Genomic DNA, 12,712 nt, shown 5'->3' on the forward strand with positions numbered 1-12,712 from the left:
TCATGCTCTTTTTTTTCGAGAATGTATGTAACTCATCAATGTTCTAATGTGGTCATTAGCGTATATATGTCCAAACGAAAAGTCTGGACAAAAATTTCCATCCCTCACCAACATCAGTGTGACTCACCATCCTCTATCTCACATCACATGTCACATGGAGCACTCGTCTCTCCCATTTATAAACCTTCAGTCAAACGCCCGGTTGTACACTCCGATCTGAAGTCTGAACTCGTGCTATAGCGTGACTGAGAGACCAACTGCGGACATGGAGAACTCTGGCTCCGCTTCCGACGTGGGCTACCCATCAGAGGGCGAGGTGAGAATCCTCGTCGTCGACGAAGACCCACTCAGCCTCATCACCCTCATTCGGACGCTCAAGAGCTGTGGCTACCAAGGTAATGTTCGATCTCCTGGATGCAGTTATGCTTCCTCGATGTTCCATGGTTAGCTCTGTTCCCTGTTGCTGCCATATCTAGATCACCTACTACTATCCATGCTTGCAGTGACGGCCAAGGCGTCGCCGGAAGAGGCGCTGCGAGAGGTGCGGCAGAAGCCGGAGGGGTCGTTCGACCTCGTCATAACTGTGGCGCGCACGGAGGGGACAGGTATCGATGGCTTTGGCCTCCTCGAGCACCTCAGAAATCGTCTCCCAGTCATCCGTAAGTCGTTTGCAATTAACCTGGAGGCTAGCAGCCTTGAATCCTTGATAGCGCTACCTACCTACTGATAGATCTGCATGTATTGCAGTGGTCAGCAACGAGCCCGAGCCCATGGAGACGATGATGAGGGGGTACCTGGGAGGCGCTTTCGAGTTCTTGACCAAGCCCCTGGGCGAGAAGGAGCTGCGCTACATCTGGAAGCACGTCTCCCGGTGGAGGATCAACGCCGCGAACGGCTCCGACCCTCGGTGGAGAAGATCCGCCGGAGCGGTGAACGGCTCCGGCGAGGGGAGCTCTCGCGGCGTCCGGCAACAGAAGAAGCGGTGCAGGACCACTAGGAAGACCCAGTTCAACTCGTTGCCGAACCTGCACGCGTTGTTCGTCGAGGCGGCCGAAGTGCTCCAGGGAACGGAAGGTGCGTACGTGAGACATAACCCGAAACGGGCGATCAAAGAAACTGTCCATCTATCTATCTGCAAGCCGATTTGGCCCTTCTGCTATTGCATCATGCCTGATTTGTTCTTACTTGCTTTATGTCTGGGTGCGCTATAGCTTTACAGGGTTGTAATTGTCTGCTTGCTAGTAGTAGTATTAATTGCACTAGATGAAATTGCACAATACTGTTTATATGTGTGAGAACAAATTTTGAACTTGCATGGAACGTTCTAGTAGTACACTATCGAGTGCTCAATACATGTGAGCCTGTGAACCAACCATCCATCTTTCTAACTGCATGTCAGTTTGGCTCTTTGTGTCATTGCATCATGCATGATTTGTTGTTTACGTGCTTAGTTTCTGGGTGCTAGCTTACAAGGTTTAGTACTAGTGACACGTATGTAAGAGCATCCCCATCAGATCGTGTATATTTAGGGGAAATATACACCACCAACAGTGTTTTACACCACCAACTTTTCCACCTTTTCTGGTTTTTGCACCACTAGCTTTTTTTTTTTTTGCCAAAACCTAGATGGTATAAAATGCACCACCTAGTGCTCCAACAGATGGTGCATATTTTAGGTGTCGTGTATTTCACACTTGTATAAACCTCATATCTAATGATTCCAAAACACAAATAAAATGCAAACATACTAAATATTACATAACACAAATAGTTCATCATCAAGTCGCACACAAATCATTTCATAAATAGGCATAGTTCATCATAAACACACATAGTTCATCCACAAACACACATAGTTCATCACACAGTTCAACGACGGCAAACATTCCTCGGTTGCCTCCACCATGACCACCACTCCTCCATGACATCCTTCTGAAGATCTTCATGGGTATATTCATCACGGATCTCGTGGTTGCACTCAATGTAACGGCGATGCGGTCGTGCTGGCGACACGGCCGCACCAGACAAGCCATCAACTTATAGTGATGATCATCCAAACCTTGACCACACTCATTTTCGATTATCATGTTATGCATGATCACACAAGCCATCATGATGTACCATAGGATCTCCTGCTACCAGAACCTCGCTGGACCTCTCACAATAGCAAAATGGGCTAGCAAAATGCCGAATGATCGCTCCACATCCTTCCTAGCCGCCGCCTGAGTAGAGTGAAAGCCTTGTTATTTCTTACCTGTGGGGTAGACAATAGGCTTCACAAATGTTGCCCAATTCGGATAGATGCCATCCACAAGGTAGTAACCTTTGTCATAGGTGCGGCCGTTGGCCACGAACTCCACCGCCGACGTATCTCGGCCATTGGCTATCTCGGCAAAGAGTGCTGACCTCTGAAGAACATTGATGTCAATGCATGATCTGGACATCCTAAAGAAAGCATGCCAAATCCATGTCTCCTGATCGGAGACGGCTTCAAGTATGATAGTGGAGTCCTTCTTCTGTCCTCTGAAATGTCAATGCGAAGCTACTGGACAGTTCTTCCAAGAATACCCGGGAAACCACGCTCGGCATTGATGGCCAAGAGTTTAGCAGTGTCTTGGGTACTGGGAGCTCTCAAGTACTCAGACCCAAACACCTCCACCATAGCAATCGAAAAGTGCTTGACACACTTGGTCTCTTGGATGTCACTCATCTCCAAGTTATCATCAACAAGATCTGGAATTCCATATGCCATCATGCGCAATGTGGCGGTCACCTTCTGGAATGTGCTATGCCCAAGCTGGCCGACTTCATTCCTTATTTGCTCAAAGAAGGTCTCATGAAACAACACCGCCTCGGCAATGAACTTGAACAACTTTGTCCCCATCCGAAACTGGCGATGGAACCACCACTCGGGATTGATCAGGTGCTCGGCTAAGTAGTTGTGCATGAGTCCACTCTCAGTGAAGCTTTGCATGGCCGACGACTGAGCCGCCACGCTTCGGACGCTTGTTGTTGTGAGTGTGCAACGCAAGAACCGTGTCTTCGTTTTCTTTCTCCACCATGTCAAACTCTTCATCGAACGCCGTGTAGTCGAGGGTGCTTGAACTGTCGCTTGAAGACATCTACAAATCACATAATTGTGTCATTTAACAAGATCTACACAAAATAACTGATACAAATAACATAAAATATAGAAGAAAAAGATCAAGAAACTACCTTTGCCACACCGTCGAACACCGGCTATGCGCCCCGGAGTTGCACGGTCGCCGCCGATATAAGGGTGTGTCGAAGGCAACACGAACGAGTTGGAGGCAGGCAGGATCATCAGAAGGGCCGTCGTGAGGCGGGCTGGGCAGGGTGAGGCCGCCGACGACGGTGTGGAGGATGATGGGCGGCGAGGCGGAGCCGATCAAGGCCCGGCTGATTTCGGCTGAACTTGGCCGCGCGGTAGCTCACTGGCGTCAGATCGATGCTGCCCGAGATCGTGCAGCCCATAGACTGCCCGCAGATGGCCGCGGCGAGCCAGAATCATGCCTCCGGGCGGCGGACAACTACAGCTGTGGTAGGGTGTCTCTGTCCATCTCGACTTACGATGAGACTCCAACGAGGCGCGGGAGGGCTCGGTAGGCGGCGGGAACGCATCGGCGGGCGGCGAGGAAGCGTCGGCTTGACAGATTTTGGTTGATTTTCCGGTGGCGGCATGGAGGATGCGCGAGTTGGGAGTAGCTGGGCGAGCGCTGGGGCAGAGGAAAAACGGTTGGAGGAGGCATGCGGGCAGCGGATGGATTATACACCACCTCGCCAAGTGGTGTCAATTTACACCACTTGCGGCAAATTATACATCAGGTGTAAAAGTTGGACCACCTGTGGGACCACTTTTTTTACACCTACACCATCTGATCTAGCTCTATTTTTGCTTCTAAGTAGTGTATATGACAGGTTTTTTACAGCGACACCATCAGATGCCATGCTCTAAGTGTCTACTTAATAGTATTAATTGTCTTGGAGAAGATGAAAATACTGTTTATACATGTGAGGGATTTTTTTAAAACTTGCACGCAAATTGGAATGTTCTACTAGCACACTGTATCAAATGCTCGATACTGGATCGGCCATTTGGTCATGTTTGAATGGCTGATCTGTAGTCGTTGTTAGAGTGTTCTGTTTTCCGGTCTATCAGTTTAGAGCTCAAATAAGACATCTCTAATAGCTAAAGCTATGTCAGATTGTTGTGTTTTGTGTAAGCCATGTAGAGTGGTAACTGTATCATCGAGGAAGTTTATATCTAGTAGTACGTAGCTGGTGTTATGATCTCTAGCTTAGTATGCAGTTTTTTCTATATAAGTTATTTTGTTGGTATGCCTGATAGCTAAAAATACATGTGAGTACAATCTTTGTGCAAGCACCACTGAGATGGTACTTCTCGTGGAGGACATGAAGCAGGGGGCAAAACTACAAGCAAGGGAATCAACTCTTATTGCCGTAAAGGAAAAATCACCCCTTTCCTTTATATATAGTCCGCCGACAATCTAGCACAGGATGCATGTATCGGTACGATATATCTATAGAGAACGTACCCACACTAGTAGAAAATAGCTTATATGGATCATGTGATCCGTGACGTGGCAAACTAAAAAACGCCACAGGTAATATTTATGGGGTGGCGTATTTTGGTGCATCACCGGTATGGGTGGGCCTACCACTGGCGTGGCAGAATGAGTGCCACGCCACATTAATGTGGGACCCACGAGCCAACTTCACCCATGTCACCTTGGTCGTTGGATGGAAAAGCAACATATATACCAAATAAAACACAAGTTGTGCACTAGCATATTTGCACACATACTTCATTTCATATGAATCTACCCAAACTTCGGTCTGGTGGTTCCAGAGTTTCCCAAAATGTCCATGTATTTTGTCGTTGTCTGCATGAGGTTTTATCTTCTATGAGTTCCATGTTGTCTCGTCAAGTTCTAGATAGTATTCAAATCCGAATAAGCTAGAGTGAGGATTGATTCTAACAAAAAAGCAAGGTTCTTTTTGTAATAATGACCACAACCACTAGATCTTACTCACCATTTCTCCATCCAACAGTCAAAGAAACATGGGTGCAGCCGGTGGACAAATTTAGCTAGTGCGCTGCATAGATTCTCGATCTTTATACTTATGGTAGTCTCTGGTGTTAGGTTGGAATTATTTTATTAATAGTCTGGTATGGTGGTATATGTATGTTTTTCTTGCTTTTCTGTTCATAAGAGGAAACATCCATTAAAGTCAGCCAACCTTTATAGGACCATACGTGAATAGAAAGGAAATTACACTTAAGTCCTGTGGAGAAATTGACGCCATCTTTCTCCTGCACTTCTCGGTTGAACGTGACATGCATGAAGCTTGATGTTGCATTTGGACCTCCAGACCACGTAGAAGTATACCTCAGAATACCTCGGGATGGGTCACACTAAAAAGGCCCAATTTTGAAAACCTAGGCCTTATATTGGCAAGGCCCGACAATAGGGTTAGAGAATCAGGCCTCATCAAGACCCGAACTGAGGAAAATCCTAGCAGGCCTTGGATCAGCCCCAGTTGTATCCTGCCAAATGCCAATATCAAACCCATCCCGTCCTAACCGTTGAGCTGAAAATGTAGGCCTGATGGCATGGCCCAACCCAGCTTGGCCCGGGATTTTTTGGGTCGGGCTTTGACCAATTATACACCAGAGCGTGGAAAACATAATTGATGCGACAACCGGGATGTCGAGGTCACAACTAGAAGATGCCAACAATAGTAATGTGAGAAATAGATCCCTACCACGGAGAATAAAGTGTGACAAGGGTTGGACGACCAACCTTGATCCGGCGGCAGACAAATCCAAGGAGACATGTGCCCTCACTATCTCATACTTGAAAACGAAGTTGGCCGAACCTCACCGGATGGAGAAAAAATCATCAGACCATGACACGAAGAATAGGGACTAGAACGAGATCCAACACTTTAGAAGCGTATGAACCGTAAGATTTCCAGCCCTCTTCAACACTAGGGAGGAGAAGTATGTTGACGAGGTGTATGTAGATTTGGGAAAGCCTTATTATTCGTCCACACAATCTTTCCATCACCACCATAGCATCGTCGTCTATTGAACAAACCCTAAGAGACCTAATTACAGTGACACATCATAGATCTATGGTCCCCAATTCTGAGCTCCCTCTGCTTGCACTAGCACGGGGAAGAGGAGGGGATATGTTGATTGATGGCTAGGAGTAGAGGAGTTGTGTCTGAATTTTTCGTATGAGAAATAAGATTGTTTGTTCTTCTGTTAGTTGAATGTTTCATTTATTAATATGAACTAATTGACAAAAAGGACATGCCTGATGTTTTATGTGAGTGGACTCTTCTTGCATGCCAGATGATATTATACCCGTCATGACAGAAACAGAGTGTACGGGGGCGTGAGTAGCTGGAGGGCATGTGAATTCTATGGAGTTGTCCAAGATCTAGAGTTCAACAACATGAGATTCGGTTGGATGACCATAAGTTTGTTAGTAATTTGTATGGAGTAAGATTTTTTTTAATTTATTGGTATGGAATAAGAGTTAACCTACTATCTTGTCACCTTAAGTAGATACATCTTCAAGAATTGCAGAGCTAACTCTCGGCGACTGTGGACAACTGCTCGAACTCAATCGATAGTTCTCCATTAAACAATAGTGTTAGTATATATATGGGCTAGCAACGATGCTTTTTGGGGTTAACACAGGAGTTGCTGCAATTGACCATGCCCATGATTGGAAAGTGAGTTGGCTCACCACTTCTAGATAATGTATAAAACATACGAGTGTCATCATCTAAAAGGACTCGCTGTGTTAGCTTCCACAGGATCCCATTGGTTTGCACATGAAAGTTGGTTGGAGCAATATGTCGAAGAAAGGTCCTGAGCATGGCATATAGAACGGTTATTCACTGTTCTTGAGAAGCCACTTGTCTTCCGACCGCTACACTAGTTTGGTAACTTGTAAAATCATCAACGATTTATTCCTAGAGTAGGTTGGCAAGCATAATGCATGATACACAATGACCAAGGCAGGATAGCTGGCCATCTTCTCCTATTTTCATAATTTCCATGTGTGGAGAGGATATATTCGTTATCCTCTAACTTTCGTGAGAGATGCGTTGCAGTTACAAATATACACTTGAGTGATGTCTATCATAAAGCATGTACCTCTTCAAGATCGACCATATATTGGCGAAGAGGTAGAAGCTGTCACATTTTCTCTTAATCTTTTTTTCGCTATGTTCATACCTTTGTACCACGTAAAAACACACAAGTATCTTCAAGCGGATTTACAATGGTTCCTTCATAAGGACTTCAATGATTTGTTGGAGGTATGAGCCGAAGTTAGCCTGGAGTAAAATTGTGTGTGTGTGGTGGTTCTCATATCTTGAGAACTTTTCATGCTTCTATGGTTACATAAGTTTAATAAACTCTACATCATTGGCTCCTTGCTCGCCTAGGATGATTAAAGTTATCAGCTCCATGGGAGCGCCGAGGCATATACCCCGCTTACCCTACTTTGTTGATTTCAATGGGGAGCCGTGAATCTAAACTCTATCCTCGACTTCGCCAGACTATCGGGTAGTGAATGCTCAATTTTCTACAATATTTTGGCAGTTATGTGACGTACACCTAATCAAGTACCTCCTCAGCAAAAATAGACACCGCTTCCCGGTCCATTTGGATTGAAGAACAATTTGTATAATCTTTTCCCATATCACATCCCTCGTACATTCCCGCCAGAAACAACATTTAGTCAAGGAGTGGTTTCGTCTAGAAATATTCAACTCATTGGCTTTGATATTGAGGCTCAAGCACGACAGATGGTGAGCGACATTATGTCATAGAGAGGCATAAAACACAAGAGATCGTGTGTTAGTTTACAAATATCGAGATGGTGCTTGTGTTACCATGGCTATGTTTGTGTTCTAAGTTATAACAACATCTACGACCTCTTGCCATAGGTCAATAATGAAAGTGACACACTTGGGTGTGAGCTTCGATAGGTTCTCTGATTTTCCTTTTCATCATTGACAAGGGCATCGGGCGTCCATTATTTTTCCTCAAACTTTTTCCATGGAAAGCGGTGAGAGGAAAATCATAAATGTTGTACCATAGTTGGGTGGTTAATATAAGGTAAATTTAACCAATATTTCTAAATAAAGAAAATAGGAATATTTAATATAAAAAATTAATGTAATAATAAACATAAAAAACCATCTCCCCGGCCCCCCTATGGTTCCCATGGTCAAAGCTCAGCTAAAGACACAATCAAATTCATTTAGCAAGATTGAACCCATTGGCTTCAACTCAAATGGCTTTCATCTGATACATAAACCATCCTTATGTTGAACCAATGCCTAGAGCACTATCAATCAGGCGGTTGTTTGCACATATCGATAAACGCTCATGTTACCATGCTTGTGCTTGTTCATAAACTATAAAAGTGTGTGTGGCCTCTTCCTCGTCTAGGTCAATATTTGGAATGACACCCTTGAGGAGTTACTGGTAATCTAAACATGCTCGCCAAAATAAGGTATCTCTTGGAGACCTACTATAAGTTGGAATAGAAAAATAACTCATATGAACTTTCCCCGCGGTCAAGTTTCCCCCACGTTCTAGTATTTAGATTACATCAAAGCACACACTTAAGTTCGTATATAAGATTCAAGAAGATGTACTTAGAAGAGCTTAACCAGTTGCAGGGTGATAGGTGGTGGTTAACATTATCTCAAAGCAAGGTCAAGAGATGTAATTGTCCAGCAGCTCATTGATCTTGCGAAGATGATTATAATTGGATGTCTCGGCCACTTTTTGTAATATATAAAATTGTCGACAATCTCTTCCCGCACCAGGTCGATAATGATAGTGATACTCTCCAGGAAAGCTGTGGTAGCTATCCCTCTTGTACTACTTGTTCACTGCCATGTTATCCAAGCCTCTTATCTATATCATCTAAATTTCCAGGGAGATTGTTGAGTGGTGAACACGCAAGATTCTAACATATATTGGTGGTACCGTAAAGAAATTAGTCCAACACACACTCATCTATAATAGGTACATCTTCAAGATTCAGCGTTGATCACAACAGATAAAGAAATGCTATGGATTTTACCCCTCTATCTCATTGCCTCTATGCTCCCACGTAGACATGTCCATCGTAAGCTTGAATAGGGACATAACTGAAAATCCTAGGCTAAGTTAGGTCCGGCCTGGCCATCAGGTTGGGCTTGGGCCTAGAATCTCGGCTCATTCTACTTCTCGAGCGAGACTTGGGCCTTAGAAATAAGACCGTTCATGCGGTGTACCAACCTAGACTAGAAGAACTTGATCACAACAAATCAGACCATTGATCACAACAGATAAAGAATTGCTAAGGATTTTGCCCCTCTATCTCATTGTCTCTATGCTCCCACGTAGACATGCTCATCGGAAGCTTGAACAGGGACATAACTGAAAATCCTAGGCTAAGTTAGGTCCGGCCTGGCCATCAGGTTGGGCTTGGGCCTAGAATCTCGGCTCATTCTACTTCTCGGGCGAGACTTGAGCCTTAGAAATTAGACCGTTCACGCGGTGTACTAACCTAGACTAGCCTAAAATCCCTCTTTTTGCAACTTTGGGCCACACTCGAGTCCAAAATTTCTCGTTGGGGAGGGCTTGGGCTCTGATTTTTCACAGGCTTTTCCGGGCCCACCGGAGTATGGCTAGGGTTATTTCAAACCATGTATAAGAAAAAAGTAGATTTACTTAACAAGATTCAACACATTTTCTTCGACATGGCAGTGTTTAGGCATGAGATACTGGATGCACCATTGATTATGTCAAATCAAGGCATATATTAGGTGAGTTTGTGATATGGTTTGCAATACATGAGGAAGCTGATCTTGTTATCATCCCTATGTTAGTTTGGTATATCAGAAAATCTTCTAGCACACTTCCTTGCCTAGGATGACAATGGTGGTGACACGCTTGGGTTGGCCAATGCAACTGTCTCACATCTTGTTATTACTTCATTGGCAAGGGAGTTGAGCATCTAATATTTGGCATCTAATTTTGCATTGCATGGCACCGAGGAAAAGAACATGTATTTTCTACCAAAATTGAGTGCTATTTATTGTGCTAGTAATACAACGCCTTCTCATCATAAATAGATAACATTTTAAGGTCCATTGTCTATTCTCTATTGGGATAGATTCAGAGTTGGAATGATTATCCCCTCAATCACAGGTACGTTCCAACGTCAACACTAGACCAAAAAAACATCAAGACTAGACTGAAACATTAACTTGGAAATTTCAACGTGTTCTCTTCAGTACGGCCCAAACAACTAGCCAGCGAGAGGCGGCATACGAGAGCTAGAAATTGTGCGGCGGTTTATAAATCTCAAGGAGTCACTCGTGTTGTTCGTTATGTGGTTTTTTTTTTGTGGGGAGGGGGGTAATGGGGTTTAGGTCATGCGTGCATATGCATGGTAAAGGTTCAGATTGTGGATTTCTATGTCTCCACGTTGCCCTCACAACTAGAGATTTTTAATTCATCCTTTGAGAGAGAAATTTTTCGAAAAGATTTTGTTGTTTTTTCCAGAGAATGTCCAAAAAAGTGCAGGCATGCTTTAGTCAAGGGGCATGTAATTCAGGGCTAATTAAGCATGTTTGGCCTGAAATAAATATATCGCATGTATTGATTAATATTGTTTTTTATCTTTCTGAACTCTGCCCGTTTGGCATATTTTTGGTTTTCTAATGCAGGATATTGTCTCAAAGGGATACGTGAACTCTTGTCAGCTCAAGGTATAGAAATACCTATAGACCAAGCCACAATCCATCTGGAGGTACGATTTTGACTAGCTAGTTGAAGTTTCTAGATTCGATCTGAAACTAAGTTTTGTGCAGTATTCATATGATCATGACATTATCATAAATAATACTCAACTCAACTACCCAAGCATCTACTTATTGATGTTCTCACGAAATTTCAGATATACGAAAGGGACCGTCTAATTAATCATCTATCTGGCGAGCCCACAGACATGTCATCTCATTATAACAATTCAGGGAACTATTTGACGTATCAAAGTTCAGGATCCTATATGAGATCTCATGGAGCTACAAATGTTAACCAACTAAGTAATGGTGCATTTCCACGTTGTCGTGGCGTTCTTGGAAATGAGAGCTACAGAGCTAGTCATGTTGGACATCTTCACAACAATGGCAATCACCATGGCAATTCTAGTGGTTATGGCAATGCTAATGCTAATGCTAATGGTTATTGTGGTAAAGGTCCAGAAAACAGAAGCATGGTTAGTGCACCTCCATCTTTCAACCAAGCACAACAAGTACAACAGACAATGGCCACTCCTGGTTTGGTTCCAAGATTCAGCTACCACGGCAGCACCCGTGGGATAGCAATGTTGGGTGATGGTGATGACATGGTGAGAAGCTACCAGCTGGGTGAAATAGAGGCCATCCAGAACAATGCAGCAACATGTATGACCCAAGGAATCCATGAAGCTGACGCTGCTGGTCAAGCCAGTGCATCGCATGCTCAAGACTTCACTGACTTTTTAAACTGGGAGAGCACTTGTGGAAACGGAATAACTGGGCCATCAGATGCAATGTGATCCAAGTGAGGACGAAATTAAAAAGCTTAATAACTAGCAGGTATTGTTCTAATTTTTCCATGCATGCATTTTCTTTTTCTTTTTAAATTTAACCATTTAGTGTGACTGCTTGAATCCATGCCCCTTGAGAAGTCAAGTTTGCAAAATAGTGATGCAAATACATTAGTCAGTGTTATAATTATGTGTAGTCACAACGTAAAGGTCAGGTTCTTTTACATGGAATTACAATTTATTGGAAGAATTTCAGTTCATGGTTTATCTTGTCCATAATTTTCTTAGAACCATTGGACCTGATACTACCCCGCTGATTGCTGATGGGCACTGCATATTTATTTTCTTCATTCTCTTGATCATATAAAGTAGTTTTACATGGTAACCGTACCTAAACTTTTTTGTTTTAATTGGACAGGGCATACATTAATTGCAAGCTTTATATATAAAGCTGGGCCAAGGGCCTTCTCTTTAAAAGGGCATACATTAATTGCAAGAATGCTAACCCTGCCTATGATGAATTAGCAAGGAACATGGTGTGCTCTCCTCTATATGAATGAATCGATCTTCAATTTGGTTATTTATGAAGTAGAAATAAAGTACTATTCTGTAAAATAAGTTAACTGTTGATACTGTTCATGTACTAAGTTAATTTGAAGATATGTATGCGTGAGACTTTGTCTTGGAATCTGTATGGTGCTGCGAAAATACGTGTGGCGCTGTCTTATGTGATTTTATACAGTCCAGTCTAGGTAAGTAGAACTATTCCTCTTCGCTGCCCTCCTCTATGCTTTCAACTGACATTGCCCCTGCAAACTTGGCGCGCTAGTATATACTGAATTCACAACCCACACTAACTCTAAGTTCAGGGCTCCCGCTCAGTGAAATGCTAAATCTTGATAAAGACGTAGATATAGACAAAACGAGGCATGAAACCATTATAGTATCAAAAATTATAGAGTGTGAAATCAGTCCCTAGGGTTCCCAGCCGCCACTCGAGATCTACAGCGCAGAGGCATCACTGCTCCAGCGCTCCCTCCACCACCGCACCG

The 12,712-nt window shown here is 43.6% G+C and overlaps 1 protein-coding gene across 1 annotated transcript; it reads left to right on the top strand.

The window, feature by feature from the left end:
- The first annotated feature begins 227 nt into the window (after nucleotides 1–227).
- Nucleotides 228–12,348, top strand: LOC127315235 (putative two-component response regulator ARR20). Its single transcript, XM_051345742.2, has 6 exons — nucleotides 228–395; nucleotides 504–659; nucleotides 748–1,074; nucleotides 10,798–10,880; nucleotides 11,028–11,709; nucleotides 12,079–12,348. Exons 1-5 carry the CDS (start codon nucleotides 266–268, stop codon nucleotides 11,667–11,669), a joined length of 1,338 nt encoding a protein of 445 aa, XP_051201702.1. The 5' UTR covers nucleotides 228–265; the 3' UTR covers nucleotides 11,670–11,709; nucleotides 12,079–12,348.
- Nucleotides 12,349–12,712: the final 364 nt, after the last annotated feature.

This window comes from Lolium perenne, chromosome 1 (assembly GCF_019359855.2).
Source record: "Lolium perenne isolate Kyuss_39 chromosome 1, Kyuss_2.0, whole genome shotgun sequence".
In the NCBI taxonomy this organism is placed as follows: Eukaryota; Viridiplantae; Streptophyta; class Magnoliopsida; order Poales; family Poaceae; genus Lolium; species Lolium perenne.